Source organism: Fistularia commersonii, chromosome 21, assembly GCF_037954325.1.
Source record: "Fistularia commersonii isolate RoL2024-O1a breed Wild chromosome 21, RoL_Fcom_v1.0, whole genome shotgun sequence".
NCBI classification, from domain to species: Eukaryota; Metazoa; Chordata; class Actinopteri; order Syngnathiformes; family Fistulariidae; genus Fistularia; species Fistularia commersonii.
The window spans coordinates 12,539,951-12,556,922 of record NC_141304.1 but is presented as its reverse complement, the minus strand read 5'-3'; the positions used below and the strand labels follow the sequence as shown (position 1 = coordinate 12,556,922).

The 16,972-nt window shown below is 49.6% G+C and overlaps 1 protein-coding gene across 2 annotated transcripts in view; it reads right to left on the bottom strand.

The window, feature by feature from the left end:
• The window catches only part of lrig1 (leucine-rich repeats and immunoglobulin-like domains 1), a 36,667-nt gene that overhangs the window by 3,067 nt on the left and 16,628 nt on the right, over nt 1–16,972 (bottom strand). Inside the window, exons 4-14 of one of the 2 annotated variants that reach the window (XM_086168731.1) lie at nt 11,794–11,931; nt 10,990–11,133; nt 9,808–9,951; nt 9,492–9,635; nt 7,991–8,134; nt 5,128–5,208; nt 3,191–3,262; nt 2,849–2,920; nt 2,603–2,766; nt 1,934–2,302; nt 1,006–1,287 (exon numbers count right to left, since the gene is read on the bottom strand). In XM_086168731.1, coding sequence (XP_086024857.1) covers nt 1,006–1,287; nt 1,934–2,302; nt 2,603–2,766; nt 2,849–2,920; nt 3,191–3,262; nt 5,128–5,208; nt 7,991–8,134; nt 9,492–9,635; nt 9,808–9,951; nt 10,990–11,133; nt 11,794–11,931 — 1,754 coding nt within the window. The remainder of the gene's footprint in view (nt 1–1,005; nt 1,288–1,933; nt 2,303–2,602; nt 2,767–2,848; nt 2,921–3,190; nt 3,263–5,127; nt 5,209–7,990; nt 8,135–9,491; nt 9,636–9,807; nt 9,952–10,989; nt 11,134–11,793; nt 11,932–16,972) is intronic. The other variant, XM_086168732.1, reaches the window with a different exon arrangement.

The window sequence follows — 16,972 nt, the reverse complement described above, 5'->3', positions numbered from 1 at the left end:
TCAAAAACACACATTCTAATTACGCACAAAAGCGGATTTCTCCTGGGACACAATCAGAGCAAAGTGTCTGGTGTTTTCCCAGCCACTTCACATAGCGGTGAATAGAAGTGTGTGTGTGTGTGTGTGTGTGTGTGTGTGTGTAGGCCTCCTCTCAGACTGAGCACTTCCCCTCACAGTGGGACACACACAGATTAAGAGATCTCTTTTAACCCACTTCAGCGGGCCTCCTCTCTCCTCTATCAATACTTTCTCTCCACTTGCTTTTCTCTAAAAACCCCACTCACCCTCCCACACACACACACACACACACACACACATACACCACCCCCCCTCCCCCATTCCTGCTCCTCTTTGGCTCCTATTTTTCTCCCTGCCACTCATTTCCAGACAGGGGCCCCTTGACTGCAGCCCGCTCCTCCCTCCACACACACACACACACACACACACACACACACACACACACACACCTTCCCGTCCATCTCTCAAAACATCAGCGTCCCACCTTGCTGTGTGTCACGGAGGGGGCGGGTGAGTGTTGAGGTGGGGAGACGGCAGAAAACGTCTTTTTCAACAAGGGAGCGCTTTGCCCAGTTCTTAGACGGAAGGCAAAAATGATCTCAGAGGTTGTTTGATTTTACAGGGTAAAGCAGCCAATGACCGGGAAGCGGCGAGGCCTGCGGCGAGGCGGCCATAACCCCCCCACTACACACACACACACACACACACACACACACACACACACACACAGCGAGGGAGGAAGAGGAGGCGGGAATGCCTAACAAATGCCCCTCTGTGAGACGCCCTGCCCCCCGTTCACCCCTAAATGTGACCTCTGACCCCGTAGACCCGCGGCGAGGCCACAGCTGCCGCGAAAAGAAAAATATAAAGCCTCATTCTGCGAAGCTCCGACTGACCAGCCGCCCCCCCCCGAGCGAGCGAACGAGCGAGCGAGCGATCGCGCATCGCTATTTGTGACGGAGATCCGGCAGAGTCGGAAGTTCTTACCCAGGACTGTGAGGGTGGCGTTGGCCGAAACCGTCCCGGCCGTGTTTTTGGCGGTGCAGCTGTACACGCCCATGTCTTCCGGCTTGACGTCCGTGATGAAGAAAACGTCGTCGTCGGGCATGACGTGCATCCGACGCTCGCGCGCTGCCGGGAAGTCCGTGCCTCCGTCCTTCTGCCAGGCGATCTCCGGCGGCGGGTGGCCCTCGGCGGCGCACTCCAGCCGAGCGGTGTGGCCCGTCCTGATGGTGCTGTCCCGCGGGGTCTTCACGAAGGACGGCAGGACTAAAGGACGAAAAAAAAAAACGAGAGAGACGGTAAGGACGTTTTCGAGTGAGCGTTTCATTCAAGAATTCACCGTGACCCGGATGACACTCACAACACTCACTCACTCATTCGTTCATTCACAGACATTTCCTGTTCGCTCTCATTTACATGCCAGATAGAGACAACCAGTCACTTTTAAGAGGACGTCCAACCATTAACTCTCTTTATATCATATAGACACAAAAATATGCCATTTAGAGACATTCAGAATAGAGGTTTGAAAGGTTTGAGCACCAAAAGTCTTCCAAAAATCAAGATAATGTGGGAATTGCTTATCAGAGATATGAGGAAGTATCCCAGGAAGAGCCTGTTTTTGCTCTAAACGTCAGGCGAGAATAAGTTTTTTGTACTCTGTGTAAAATATCTTTATTTTTGGAGAACTTTTGTGCGAGCAGATTTTTTTTCAAACTTTTCCCTAACTGGGCAGCAGATGTAATTGTTTTTTTTTTTTTTTTTTTCCTTTTTCTAGGCCATATAGGGTTCACACATTACATTACTTACAACTATACACACTCATTCACACCCTATATAGATGTACAACCATTCACTCGCTCGTTTACATGAAACAATCATAACGTGTGTGTCTGTGTGTGTCTTTTAATACCTGACGGCATTAAAGGTGACCCACCGTTGACGATGAGGCTGGCCTTGCCGGAGTAGGTGGATCCAAAGTGGTTGGTGATGATGCACTGGTATCGTCCCTCGTGGGCGAAGGTGACGTGGCGCAGGTGGAGGATGGTGGTGTACTCCATCACGCCGCCGGCGCCGTCCGCCGCGGCGCCGTGGTGGTGAGCGCGCACGTGGGCGTAGTTCTCCATCTCGGCGTGGCGGAGCAGCTCCTGATCCTTACGCCACGCGAAGGTGACGGGGGAGGAGCTGCTGCTGGCGGCCGTGCACGTCAGACGCACGTTGCTGCCGAGGACCGTCAGCGTGGTTTCTGGCTGCACCGTGATCTGCGGCTTGGGGAGGTCATCTGGAGGTCGGGGGCCAGAAGACAACGGGGATTGGAGCGCACTAACTCCACGACAAGTGGGTTTTAAACACACACACACACACACACACACACACACACACACACACACAGCTAGAGAGGGGAAGATGGAGTCAGCCAGGTGGTCCTCGGCTGAGGACGCTGGACGTTCACACATCCGTCGGTGCATCCGACCGAAACACAACACAAACAAACATGTGCAAGTATGTAAATGGTGGAAACGTGCCGAGCTGTCAAGACCACACACACACACACACACACACATATACACAGGATACTCACCACACACAAAGCCGCTGGAGGGAGCCTGGAAGATGCTGGCGCCTTTCAGGTTCTCGGGGTGGGCGCAGGTGGCGTTGACGCCAGCTCGCAGAGCGCGCGTGTTCAGCCACTCGGGCAGCCACTGCAGCTGGCAGTCGCACAGGAAGCTGTCGCTCCGGATCAGACTGAAGAGAGGAAAGGAAGGGTGAAGATCTTCATGGGGGGGGGGGGTGAGGCGGAGTCGCGGAGGTTCGCCGAGTCACTCACAGCGTTTTCAGATTCTTCATTTTCCCGAAGGCGTCCGGTTGGATGGAGCGAATGGCGTTGTCTCCCAGGTTCCTGCGGGAGCACAGTTTCCCCCCCGATCGAGCGTCACTTTTTAAGAGACGCGAAAAAACTTGCTCAAGAGCTTCTAGGACTTCCGTTTACTCCGCTGAACTTTCACTTCGGCTCGGTCCGGTTTGGCAAACAAGCGCGCGGCAGCTGCGTCCTCTCCTCTTACAAAGACACGATTAAATTGCGAGCCACTTCCGCTCTGCCAGCCACTTCCCCTCCGCCCACCGCTTTTTCTCATTCTCCCTTTCTAGCCCGGCATTGTTGGATACTCACAGGTGTTCCAGGGCCTCCAGGCCGGAGAACGCCTTCTTCGCCACCGACTTGATCTTGTTTCCAAACAGAGTTCTGCCGTTTCAAGGGGTCGGCGTAAACAGATGAAGGGATGCGGGGGGGAAGAAGAAGAGGAGGAGGAGAGAGAGAAGCACAATTAGTGAGGCTGAATCTGATAAGAGTGAGGGGATTGAGGTATTGGAAATCTGAACTGTGTGGAGATTAGCCAAGGGGAAGGGTTAGGGAGATTGGATGTGTGTGTGTGTGTGTGTGTGTGTGCGTGTGTGTGTTGGGGGTTGGGAGGCGGAGCTACCTAGGCTCAGCAGTCATCTTCAAAGACCACTTTTATCTTTATTAGAATTCAATAGCGGTGACCCTGTCGGGTTTTGTCGGGATGCCGACGCAACCCTTTCAGTCGGTGTCTGCAGCCCAACCCCGCTTTGAGACCGGAGGCCGGTTGTTATTCCTTCCGATTCGGGGTCCTAAACCCCCCCCCCCGCCGCCGCCGCCGCCGCCGCCGCCGCCTCCTCCCTCCTCCCTCGCCGCAGCCTTCGCTCTTCTCAGGAAAGAGGAGACACGGCTGGCTGCGTCATAATGAAGACCCCAGTGTTGGAAGTCATCCACACGTGCAAGGAAAGCAAAGCGTCCCGGTCGTCCCCGGCGACTTGCATTTTCGTGGCGGTTTCTTCGGAAAAGCCCGTTTTGCGGTAAATACGCGATTTAATCGACATCTTAGCTTTGGGTCGCGGCGCTCGTCCCACGGGGTGTCATTCTCACACGCTTTTGTGCGCCGACACTTTGATGCGGCGCCCCTTTGTTTCTGCATCTTCTTTTTCCCGTGCGTTGCCGGGCCAATACTGGGGTGTTGCTTCCGCCGGTGCGTGATAAAAAAAAAATAAATAAATAAAAAAAAAGGGGGGGGGGGGAGGGTCAGAGCGCGAGGGCGTGTGAGACGCTTGATTTTGATGTCTGAATACGGCCTTCAATTTCACCCTTGCTCGGTTTCTAACAACGGCGACTGGGAAAGAGGGGACGAGGGGAGAGAGAGAAATAAGCCTATTGGGCAGCGCTCCCCCTGCCGCGAGGAGAAAAGCCCTTTCTTCTGGTCTTTCTCTTCCGCCGGTGCTCACACTGGGAACCATCTTGGCTGGACATCGCCTTTTCATCTCGAAGGGGGCCGATCCCCCGCGCATGGCTGCCCGACGCCAGCCAAGGCCACGGCCAGAGTAACCGCTCAACTGACCAACTTTTGACATATATAACTTTTTTTTTTTTTTCCCTCAAAGTGGCCCTGATGGAAGCAGTGATGATTAAAAATCATAAAAAAAAAAAAAAAAAGATAAAAATGATTCGCTGTTTCTCGTTATTATGAAGCCGTGAGTCGCGAGCAGAATTTAGTTTGGCCGTAAAAAAAAAAAAAAAAAAAAAAAAAGCGTAGCGATATGAAATGATATCATCAGTTGAAAGATGGATTTGACCGGAGCGGCGCTGGCCCTGGACCTCCCGGAGATGACGGGAATATATAAAAAAAAAAAAAAAATTTAAAGGAAAAAAAAAAAAAAAAGTTTTTTGTTACTGCACTGATGCTTGAGCCCCAGATGAGGTTAGGCACCAAGTTAGACTATGCAGTGTGTGTGTGTATGTGTACGTTTGTGTACGTCTTTGTCAAAAAAAAAAAATCACTAACCCAAGCTTACTGTTCTGTATATTTCCTGTGCATCTTGTATTTGCAAGTGTTATTTGCAGTCCTTATGTCCTCTATTGTAAGTTGCTTTGTATAAAAGCGTCTGCCAAATGTAATGTAATGTAATGTTAAAAGGAAAAAGGTGCTTTGCAGGGAGCTAACTCAGACGGCTGAACTTTTGCCGGGCGCGCGGGATTTTTTTTTTTTTTTTTTTGCGAGGGGGCGGAGCTTGCGGTGAAAGAGAAGAGACACTCACAGCTTGTTGAGACTGTCTAATCCCGAGAAGGCCCCGTTGGTATCCTCTATTGTGCCCGAGATGTCGTTGTGGTCCAGCTCCCTGCGGAGAATGAGAAAAGAGGGTCAGGATAGAAAGAGACGGAGGAGGAGGAGGATGAAAAAAACGGGGATCGGGGGTCTGCCAGCGCCGAAGCGTTTCACGGCCCTTGGCAGAGGCTGGTCTGGAAATCACGGGTTGCCCCCCCTCCCGTCCTCCCGCTGCTGCACCTGGCCTTAAGAGCCCCTCTTGCCGCTCTGCTCTGCCAACCAAGCGCATTCTTTCCTTAGAGGAGGAGGTGGAGCTGGAGCGCGCTTCGTGCACTAGCGTGTTCGCGGGGGCCGACCTCCGGTGCCGGGGGAAAACACATGTATAATTCATGACGGTGCGCGGCGACTGGCGGGAACCCAGAGCCCTGTGAGAAAGCAGACGGTGGGGTGCGTGGATCCGGGGCCCGATGGGGTTACGGGCCCTTCAAGGGCACGGGATGAGTGAAAGTAAAAGAAAGGGTTTATTTGAGTAGATTTTGGAGCTCCGAAAACACTTGTTGAATGCTCTTCCTGCCGTGTTGAAAGAGCCACCTCCGAAAAGTGAAGTCATCGGCGCAGGAGAGGCTCCGCCCCCTCGGCCGCCCCTCTGCACGGCCAACACAAAGAGTCACAACGGAGTCGGGGGGGGTGGGGGGGGGGGGGGGGGGAGGGAGTCGCGAGGGCTTCCAAACCTACTAAAAAGACCTTCTTTCAAACTTGAGAAAAGGCCTTTGAGGTTGACGGCTCCTCCACACCCTCCGCCAAGCCCACAATAGAGCCGCACAAAACCTCCCCTTTGCTTTGCTTAGTGTTTCCCCCTCCGGTTCTTTGCGAACCCCCGCCGTCCGCCATCGGACTCGGCTGCCAATTTCCTACTCTTTCTGGCTGGCTGGACGTGAATGGCCGTCGCCTTGTTAAAGCGAGGCCGGCGGCGGGGGCCGCGGAGCAGGGGACCGGTCTCCGAAAAAAAACCCTCCCGAACGAGCCGACGACCCCCGTGGCCGAATTAGAGGGCAGGCCGGCTTGTTTGGAGCTTTCACACCCCGATGCAGCCTCCAGCGCCATGTCGGCATGACCGGCAGCACCGGCCCAATTAAAACTCCCCCGGCTCCTTTTCAGGGCCCCTCCTCCGGCCGCTCGCCCCTCCGATGATTAGATTAGGACTGCCTCAGAGACACGGCGAGCAGGAGTGAACAGAGGAGGAGATTAGGGATGCGTACCACGGGGGGAGATAGTGCGGAGAAGACAATGAGGAGATGACAGAGGAGGGGAAATAGGTATTAAGTGTACTTTGAGAAGGGCGATAACACCGACGAGTCCCGACAGACCGTACGGACTTTTTCCGTCTACCCGGTTGAGGCGTTCTGTGCCTTTGGAGAAACTTTGAGCGAGAAAAGTCCGACGGGAGGCGAACGACTTAAGCCAAGAACCGAATCCCTTCGGGTTTGTTCGCCCGACTCTCGCCGTTTCACTTCAAACCGCTTCCCTTTTTGACTTTTTAAGAGAACTACCCGTGGTTCGGGATGTGAGAGGGCCGGAAAAAGTTCGAAGAATTGCCCGAGGAATCGCTCGTCCTCCAGGGGATCGTTGGTCTCACAAGCAGTCGGGGACCACGGTAGGGGCACGAGCTAGCAACTGCGATGTGTAGAAAAGCGGCAGAAAAGTCCGAAGAACCGTCCGGTTCGAATGTCCATCCGGGAAGTTGGTTCCTCCCGGGAGGTTCCTTAAATGCGGCACTCAAAAACAAACCGCCGCGAAAGAAGAGCAAGACGATACGTACAACATAGGGAGCAAAGATGCCACCGAATTCTGCACTCAGAATAATTACCGTGGACTGTCAGATAGGTTTAGCTGTTTACATTTTCTCCCTGAAGAGTGAACGGAGAGTGTGGAAAAGAGGTGAAGAGACGGGTCCAAGCAGGTTGGAATGGGTGGAGAAAAGTGTCAGGGGTTCTATGTGATAGAAGACTTTCAGCCAGAATTAAAGGAAAGGTGTACAAGACAGTGGTGAGACCAGCGATGATGCATGGACTAGAAACTGTTACAATGACCAAAAGACAGCAGGCAGAACTAGAGGTTGCAGAGATGAAGATGTTGAGGTTCTCTTTGGGAGTGACCAGGATGGAGAGGATCAGGAATGAGTCTATCAGAGGGACGGCACATGTTCGATGTTTTGGAGAGAAGGTCAGAGAAGCCAGACTGAGATGGTTGGGTCATGTACAGAGAAGGGATAGTGAATATATTGGTAGACGGATGCTGGAGTTGGAGCTGCCAGACAAGAGGTCTCGAGGAAGACCAAAGAGAAGATTTATGGACGTAGTGAGAGAGGATATGAAGGTAGTTGGTGTGAGAGAGGAAGATACAGAGAATAGGGTCAGATGGAGAAAGTTGACTCGCTGTGGCGACCCCTGACGGGAAAAGCCGAATGAAGAAGAAGAAGAATTTTCTCCCTGAAGAACCCAGCCATTACTTATTTTGGCCAAAATGTAGATATTCCCCCGCGAGCCCTGGAGGCCCCTCAGTGGAGAACAACCCAGAAGAGCTTGGATCTCTTCGTCGGTCCGTTTCTCAATGGCTCCGTCCGTTTTTTCTTTCAAGAAAACAGGCGACCGATGACCACCGCAACAGCCTGGTAACGGCCGCGGCTTTTGAGTCCCACCTACGTCACATGAGTTCCAACGGAACCGTAAAAAGACCCTGCCTTGGAGTAGGAGCTAAAAACGGCTAAAACGAGGAAATGAGGTCGTGGTTCGATGCCGAAAATGGGAGTTTCTCACTCGCTTTGAGCGGACGATGAAAGTTGAGGTCGGACTTACAGGACGCGAACGGCCCTCAGGCCTTTGAAGGCTCCCTCGGTGATGTGGCTGATGGAGTTGTGCCCCAGGCGGAGGGTCTGGAGATCCCCGAGAACAGCCAGGCTGCCCTCGTCCAGACGAGTCAAGTTGTTGTACGACAGATTCCTGGAGCGGCCAAGAGAAAAGCGAGGCGGTCGGGGGAAGAGAGAGAGAGAGAGGGAGAGGAAGGGTGGAAAAAAAAAAAAAAAAAAGGGGGAAGAGAGAGAAGTGTTCTGTGTGAGGTCTGGAAGGAGATGTCAGGCTGGCAGCACACCGAGGCGGCTCACAACATCTGAAAACTTCAATTTCATGGACGATTCAAACGCTACTCGTCTCTATGCCGCGCGTTTTTTTGTTGTTTTTTTTTTTTCCGATGTGAGTTTTTTCCCGCCGCGAGACATTAACGGGGGAATGGGCTTAGCAGACCTCGGAGCTCAAAGGAGACAAGAGAGAGAGAGCGAGAGGCACCGGCGTTTTTTTTTGTTTTTTTTTTCGAAATCCGACGGATTTCTCTGTTTGGAAATTTATACGTCTACCACTTCCACCCATAAGCCGACCCGGGTTCGCGGTAAACCCGATCTGTCACTCACGTGTGGTCCACTTGGTGATACCTGACTTTGAGTTGAAATAAAACAGGACGCGCGTTCGGTAGTCTTTTAACTGCAGATGATCATAATAGGCATAGGAATTTTTGATTAATACTAATAATAAAGGATGATAAGTTCAGTATCGTTCAGAGAGCGATCAAAAGAAGTATTGTGCGTTTCTTGGCCGTCCGTGCGACCGGGGCCTCAGGTGTGCTTGACCAGTCATCTATGGCGAGATCCTCGCCGGGAATGCAATAACAGGGTCCTCATAAAGACGAGCCGGTCTCCTCCGTCAGCCACGGGGGTCGTGATAATTCAAATAAAATCGCATAACCCCTGCCGGCGGCGAGGGCGATTTGAGACAGACAGAGCAAACCGACATCTACCGCCGTTTACCGCGTTTTCCTTTTTTTTTTTCCGTGGGAAAAAACACGAATAAACCGAGTCGCGTAGCGGGAGATGATAACTCGTCTCTCGGCGGACGACGGCGGACGCGGGTCTTCGGCGTAATCGCGACGACACAGCCGCCGGCAGAGAATTACACACCGATTTGCCTCAGAACTCTTGTCAGGGAGGCTTCGGGGGCTCCTGAGCCCGCGTCTAATTATGGGATAAACAGGATTATCCCTGAGAATAGATTAGAGTATTGGGTGTTAAAGCACAATGCCATTCTACTCTTTGTAAGATGGATGGATGACGTGGGTGTCGTCTGCAAAAGCTAACGTTTTTTGGGATTTTATTTATTTTTTTTGTTCTTTTTAAGGTGAACTAAGGTGAACGATCCGGGAGTCCTAACAGCTGTCCGCTATTTTGCAAACTCTTTCTGCACGAGGACATCTGGCGGAAAAAAAAAAAAAGTATGGGTTGTTCAGGCTAATTTACATGCTGGTACTCACAGCTCTCTTAGATTCTGGCAGAACTTCCATCCGTCGGGATTGATGCGGGCGATGGAGTTGTTACCAAGGAACAGCTGCTGGAGGGAAGTCAAGCCGTACAGGGAGCCACTGTTCACCTCCGTCAGGCTGTTGTAGTCCAGGTAACTGAATTATACAAAATTGAGCAATACGAGTAGAATCAAAGGGGGAATGCAGAAATCTCGGCTTTACAAACTAAGTAGAACTTCACAGATGAAATGAAGTCGTCTGTCTATGTTTCTGACGACGGCGAATTGGAATAATGACACTGTCGAGTAAGTTTAAGGAAAACACATACAGGACTTTCATCTTCGCCAGGTCCCAAAAAGCCCCGTCGGTCAGCTTGTTGATGCTGTTCCTCTGCAGTTTGAGCACCTCGAGCCGGGACAGACCCTGGAAGGTCAAGCCCTCCACCTGGCGGATGCGGTTCCTGTTCAACTCACTGCAGGTTAGGACAAAGAAACACACACACACACACACGCACACACACACACACACACACACACACACACACACACACGAACGAATGTTCATTTCCACGCCACCCTCTGTGCCTAGTCAGCTATTTTTGTGCATGTTAAGTCTGGACCGTCCTTGCAACCTTACTGTGTCTGCAGAGCCGGTTAGATCACAAACATACAAAAACACTCAGAATTTTAATAAAAACCTGATTAAAATTCTGAATATATACAATCTAATTAACCCCCTATTTTATTCCAGAATTCTGCTATATATTATAGTGCAACTTTTATCTGTATCCACTGTTCTCTATTATCCTTAATTTTTAAAAAAGGCGTTCAGAAATATAATGTATTATTATTTATTATCATTATTGTTATTTTTAGGGATTTTAGGGTTTATTTGCGGAGTTTGATTCGCTGTTGCAAACACTGAAGAGAAAGGCTGAAAGGAAAGGACAATATTGTTATCATTACTATTATTAACATTATTATTGCATTGCACTTTAATTCATACGGGGATGCAAATAAGGCAGTTTTATAAATCTATGAACCCGATCCATTTTCTTGTTCATTTTATGTCTTGTTTTAGGTCATGTGATGTCAGAAAATGAAGTAAAATAACAATCGCTTACTCTTAAATATCCTCAAATGTCGCATTTTTAGTTGCTCGGCTTACTGTCATGAATACAGATAAGAGAAGAGAGAAACAAAAGATAATCTATCCGAATAAACCGGTCCCTCTCAGGAAGGTGGTCATAAAATCGCAGACCGATCTAAAAAAGTAACGTTTGCACGGCGGCAATGATCCGGTAAACAGAGCTCCAGCGAGGGTTTCGAAATCCCGTTTTCATTTCCGAGCGCCGACGACAACGAGCGGGAAACCCATCGAACTCGAGTCCAAACACGGGCGTGGAAAAATATATTGTTTGTCCGCGGCGAGCCGTTGCGATGGATCAGAACTCGCCCCCTGTCAGCGCAGCGGCCGCGCAGTTAAACTGATGAAAGCCAGCGGTACTCACAGCTGGGTGAGCTTCGGGAGCTGGAAGGCCCTCACAGGAATCTGACCGATGCGGTTTCGACTCAGCCTCAAGACCTGCAGAGTGGAGCTCAGATGGTCCAGGGCCCCGGGCTCCAGCACGCCGATCTTGTTGTTGCTTAGATACCTGAGCGACACACGGAGACGGCGGGTTGAGAAATAACAGATTTTTAAGAGAAAAGCAAACACGAGTGGGGCCAGTTAATGTATCCGCTTCGGTTTGGATTACATGGCGTATTTCTTCCGTATTACCTTTCAGGAGTGAAACAAATAATAATAATAATATTATTATATTAAATAGTAATAGTCCCGTGTGCTGTTCTTCCCTCAATCTCTTTTACTACCCGCGTCTTTCATCGGCGCGTTGGAAATGTACACTGCTCAAAAAAATAAAGGGACCACTTAAAAAACACATCCTAGATCTAAATGAATGAAATATTCTTATGAAATACTTTGCTCTTTACACAGTTGAATGTGCTGACAACAAAATCACACAAAAATGATCAATGGAAATCAATTGTATCAACCCATGGAGGTCTGGATTAGGAATCACACTCAAAATTAAAGTGTAAAAACAAACTCCAGGCTGATCCAACTTTGATGTAATGTCCTTAAAACAAGTCAAAATGAATCTGTGTTGCTTCCTGAGTGGACACTATGATTTCACAGAAGTGTGATTGACTTGGAGTTACATTGTGTTGTTCAAGTGTTCCCTTTATTTTTTTGAGCAGTATATTTACTTCGCTGAATTCTATTTCATGGCGCAGCGTGGCGCCGGGACACTCACAGGTCTCTGATTTGGAGGCCCGCCGGAAAACCGTGCCCTCGCAGCTCCGTGATTTCATTGTTGCTCAGGTCCAACGTTTCCACGGAAACCAGCTCCCCGGTGCGTTTGCCGTCGATGCTGCGGATTTTGTTGTGGTGCCTGGAAAACAACATCGACAGGTTAGCGCTTCCGCCTGGCGGTCATGAGTTTGCATGATTCCTTCAGCGGGGGAGTCAGCGGCTGTATGTCCATACCAGCGAGAGGCTGAATGGTCACGTTTCCACGTGATGTGTGAATGAGCGAGTGACTGGTGCAACCTCGACCGCAGGGTTAGCATCATAGCTAGTGAATGAGAAAACGCTTTCATTGTGACTTACAATCCCTAATATACGGCTTTTCCAAGCCAAATGCACAAATGGCTACGAGTGCTACAATTCAGTGTTCTTTGGAACATCCAACGAATCACCTCGGTATTTCAAAACGGAGACCAGCCTTGCACGAACAGGTCCACCTGCGCTCGAATCGAGGATAGAAAGATTCACGGATGAAAATCAATCGCTTGAAAAGAATCACCTTATGCGACTGAAATCTGCGCGATGTAAAACCCGCGACCTCTCTCTCCGACGGCGCCGGTTCTATCCGACCGGGCCGAGGCCGAACCCTTTGCGCTCCACGTTGAATGTGAAATATTTCGGCTGTGCTTACGGAGAAAAGCTGCGAGCGACAACACCGAGAGAACCGGCCTCCGCCGGACTCCGCGGGCCGTATGCAGAGCAGGCCTGGGAACTCCAGCGCCGCGAACACACATTCCTGTGAAGAAGATCCGTCCAATTGGAGCTTTTTGAAGCGCTAGTTACACGCTCGGCCTTGAGACGCTTGTTTTGCATCCGAACCGGCGACCGGACTGAAACTCTGCGGTTCTATTTTGGCCGGTTACCTTCCCGGGACGGCGTGTGAGTTCAACGGAAAGCGCCAAAGACAGCAAAAAAGAGAAAGCAGGTGTTCCACCAGTCAAACTCTGTCAAAACAAGGTCAGTCCCTCCTTCCTTTCCAGCTTCAGCAGGCAGATGAACACACACACAGTCATTTATTGGCGTCTGAGAGGGTCGGGGGGGGGGGGGGTCCGGGGCCGCAGTGCCCACCTGAATAAACACTTGGCAGAAATGGTTAAGGATGAGCCGTGCCGGCACACATGCGCAAACACACAGCACAAATAATACACGCGCACACACACACACACACACACGTGGGTCAAGCCAACACACAGTGGCTACAGTGAGCAGGGGAGGCCGGGAGGGAAGAAGGGGGGGGGGCGAGGCGAGGGGTGAGGTGGGGTCAACAGCTGGTGACCTCTGCTGGGAAAAACAGATCAGTCTCAAACCGGCGGTAGATGTTGACCTCCCTGGCTCTCCGGGCTCTTCCACCCCCCCCTCCCCGATTGAATTCCCCCTCCTCCCTCCTCCCTCCCCCCTCCCACGGTCCAGGGCCCAGCTGTGCGTGAGAGACGGATAAACCGTGAGCGCCGGACGCGTTTGAAGCGTACAATAGCGCCGTTTATAAAAACCGATTATCGTACGGCTGGTGGCTCTTCTGACGAAGAAAAGGTCGGTTCTCGCCGCTTCCCTTTGAGGTCCCGGGGGCCTTTATTCGCCCTCCATTCCGCTTAATTCCAAATCTCACCGGCTCGGCTCATTTTGACACGTCTTTTGATGTTCTGGGAGCGGATGGCAAGTTTACACTGGCGCCCCCCCCGTTCTCCTGTGTCATCTTTTTTTTTGGGGGGGGGGGGGCGTCTGTGTGTCGGGTCCCCCTCCGAACAAAAAAGGACGGGGTATTTCAAAATCCGATCATCCGGCCGATCGTTCCGTTTCCACCCCGAGCTGTTTTAAAGACCCCCTTTCATGTCGAAACGGAAAAGTTTGCTGGCGCGCGACTTAAAAAAAAGTGCATTTCTCCCATTGGTATTATTCGTGAAAATGAGCCCAACGGAGGATAGCGGAGGCAATAAAAAATAAAAAAAAAAATAAAAAAAAAAACAACTTTGTTTAGTCTCCAGCATCTGGTTTCCCAATAACATCCCTTTCAAGCACTTTGCTGGTGCAGGAATTCTTTCACACTAAGCAAACAAATAAACAAACAAACAAATAGAAACATTTTTTTTTTTCTCTGACCTTTTCGAATTCTTTCCACTTTCTGTTTGGCTACTGAGCGCCGCGCGCTCTGCTAATGTCTTCAACTCGCTCGTTCTTCAAAATTCTTTGCAGACGCGACGATGTTCCGGCTTGTCGGATAGTAACAACCACACGGGCCGCTTGAAGAGATGGATTCTCTTCCCGTTTGTTAAAAGTGCGCGCGTGCAAATGTCTGACAAATGCTCGCACTCAAGAAAGGAATTCCAGTCCTCCTTCAACTGATGGCACTGGAACGCTGATCTGCAGCCAAGGGTGATGGAGGGCATCTGTCTTTTCAATGGATGTACCTCGAAATATACATGCCAGGTGCAGTGCACGGTGCTGGGAGACCTGATATTCAGATATAACGTGTAAATATACCTGCGCTGGTGGTAACTAGCAGGAAAACTGCTAAAATAGTCAGATTCAAAGGGAGAATTGACAGCACATAGCCTCCTGTAACACGTTACTCAGCTGTGCTACTTTACGAATTCAATTGAGCAAAAAAGTCCTTTCATCGATGACTGAATGGACAAGAAAATGACATGAATGTTGAAATAAAAAAGAAAATCCACCTTGACGGGGATTTTCTTGCAGGACCGAGAAATCTGCACGAAAGGGCGAGAGAATGCGCGACGTTCGTGATGGATTCCGATCGATTCCAAACCGGTTTCGCCTCCGTCGTCGCCGTGGGAGGGAACCGGTCTGTTTGCGCGAAGACGTTTCAAAGTCAGCCTGAACAATTACACAATATCAAGCTGGTGACTGACATTTTAAATCTTTGTCGTCACTTGTGGTTGTATTGTAAAAGCTCTGGAAGAGGCATTGCAGTGGAAATCAGTCTTTTTTTTACATATATATATACATATACCATAACTTCCGGACGATAGAGCGCACCTATGTATAGGCTAGTTTTTAAAGGATAAAAGAAATTGTAAATAAATAAGCCACACTTGTCTATCAGCCGCAGGTGTCCCAGTTGAAATATGCGATATTTACGCAGCGAGATGTTACAGGAAAGATTTTTCTTAAAACTTTCATCCGTAACTTTTAGCGACTGATATGCATATGTGTATATGTATATATATGTATAATATATATATATATATATATATATATATATATATATATATATATATTAGCTTAACTATAGCTGTATTATATATACATACATTTGTTTATATGATTTACATATATACATATATTTATACACACACACACATATATATAGATATATAGACATATACATTTGCTATATTAGCTGTATTAGCTAAATTAGATATATATATATATATATATATATATATATATATATATATATATATATATTAGCTTGGGTCCAAAATCAGACTGCTGAATTGCCACATATCAAATAAGCTCAATCCCCTGGTAACATTGGAAGCATCAACATTTTGGATGTCACTTTGACATTTTGCGATGTTCTTAAAAAAAGTCGACTCTGCAACGTTTTCCAATGGAAAGGATGTTTTTTTTTTTTTTCTCCCCCCATGTCCTCATGGCCGTCCTCGGTGGACTACTTTCCGCTCGGTGCCAGATGTGGTCTGACCGGCTGCGATCAGAAGTGTTGTCAGCTTTTCTGTGCTTCCTGGCATCTAAAACGGATCATCGAACGCTGGAAAAAAAAAAAGGGGGGGAGCCCGTTCTCCCGGCTGACGCCCCTCCCCCTTTATACGGCTGCGAAAAACGGGGCGTTTGCGAATAAACGAATTCACCGTCGCTTTTTGAGATCCTGCGTAGTTTAAGCGGCTCTTGAAAAAGAGAAAACGGCGACGCCGGAGACCGAATCTGTTCCTGAAAACCCCTCTCCGAATGGATACTGCTCTGGTTTGATTTAATTTTAGGGGAAAAAAAAAAAAAACCTGAGCCAGCACTTCTTTTCTCCCATCTCTTTCTTTCCCCTTCCTTTGCCTTTCATTAGCCTCTGACAGCATCTTCCATTACTTCCCCTTAACCGTCGCGCTTCGGCCACGCGGTGATGTCACCGTGATCAGACACTACTCGCATACCCGGACCCTTCCTCTCCCATTTTACTGTAAGCCATGTGACTGACAGCTGCAGCTGCAAGTGCTTCAGTGAGCCTTCGCTTTAGCTGTGTGGCTTTGTAAATATCCGACCCCAACCGCCAGCCTCCGCTGAGATCAGGTCCGCGGGCCTGCCCCTAGCAACAGGCCTGCAGTCCAGCCAAAAAAAGACATGCCTATCCTTCGGAGGGGCTACGACTCAGCAGTTTGAACGTATTCAAATGTGTCCGTACGGAAGAGAAAACCGCCTTTGGTGATTAGATTTCCGCTTGAGGCGAATAGCAAAATAATCCAGACCGACGGGTGAATGTCAGGGTTGCGTCACGGGCTCGAAAAACACAAAAAAAAAAAAAAAAAAAAAAAAAACGCGGCTGATTCTGAGAAACGTGCGGATGACACAGACGTCTGACTCACCGGTCGCTCGGCGACGGAAACGAGAGAACGATGACCGGCGTTACGGGAAAAGGCAGCTGGGCGATAGCAAGGTGCGAGCGTAAGCGTAACGGTTCGCTCCGGGTTTCCCCGAGGGGTTTACGCCTTTCTCGTTTCAGGATGAGCGACGTGCGAGAATGTTGCCGGGAATCGGGGCGGAGGAGCGGAAAATCACACCGCGCCCGGCGGACGTCAATTAATTTCATAAAAAAATAAAATAAAAAAAAAAAACAGCAAATTACCCTTCCCGAGGGAATTCACATTCTCACATCGGCATAAAAATCTTGAAATTCACACTTATCTCGAACAAACTCAGGGTCTCGATTCAATCGTATAATGAACTACACATGTGATCGTTGAACAATATCTCCATTATTGACTGACGTTCCAACTACAAGTAGCAGAGATTACCTTTTTTTTTTTTTCTCTGTCTGTTTTCAGCTCTGTAAATATTAGCGGAACAAGGGCACTCACACACACACACACACACACACACACACACACACTTCCAAATAGGGCAGCAAATGTCCAGTGAGATGCCGATGCCAGCCGTCC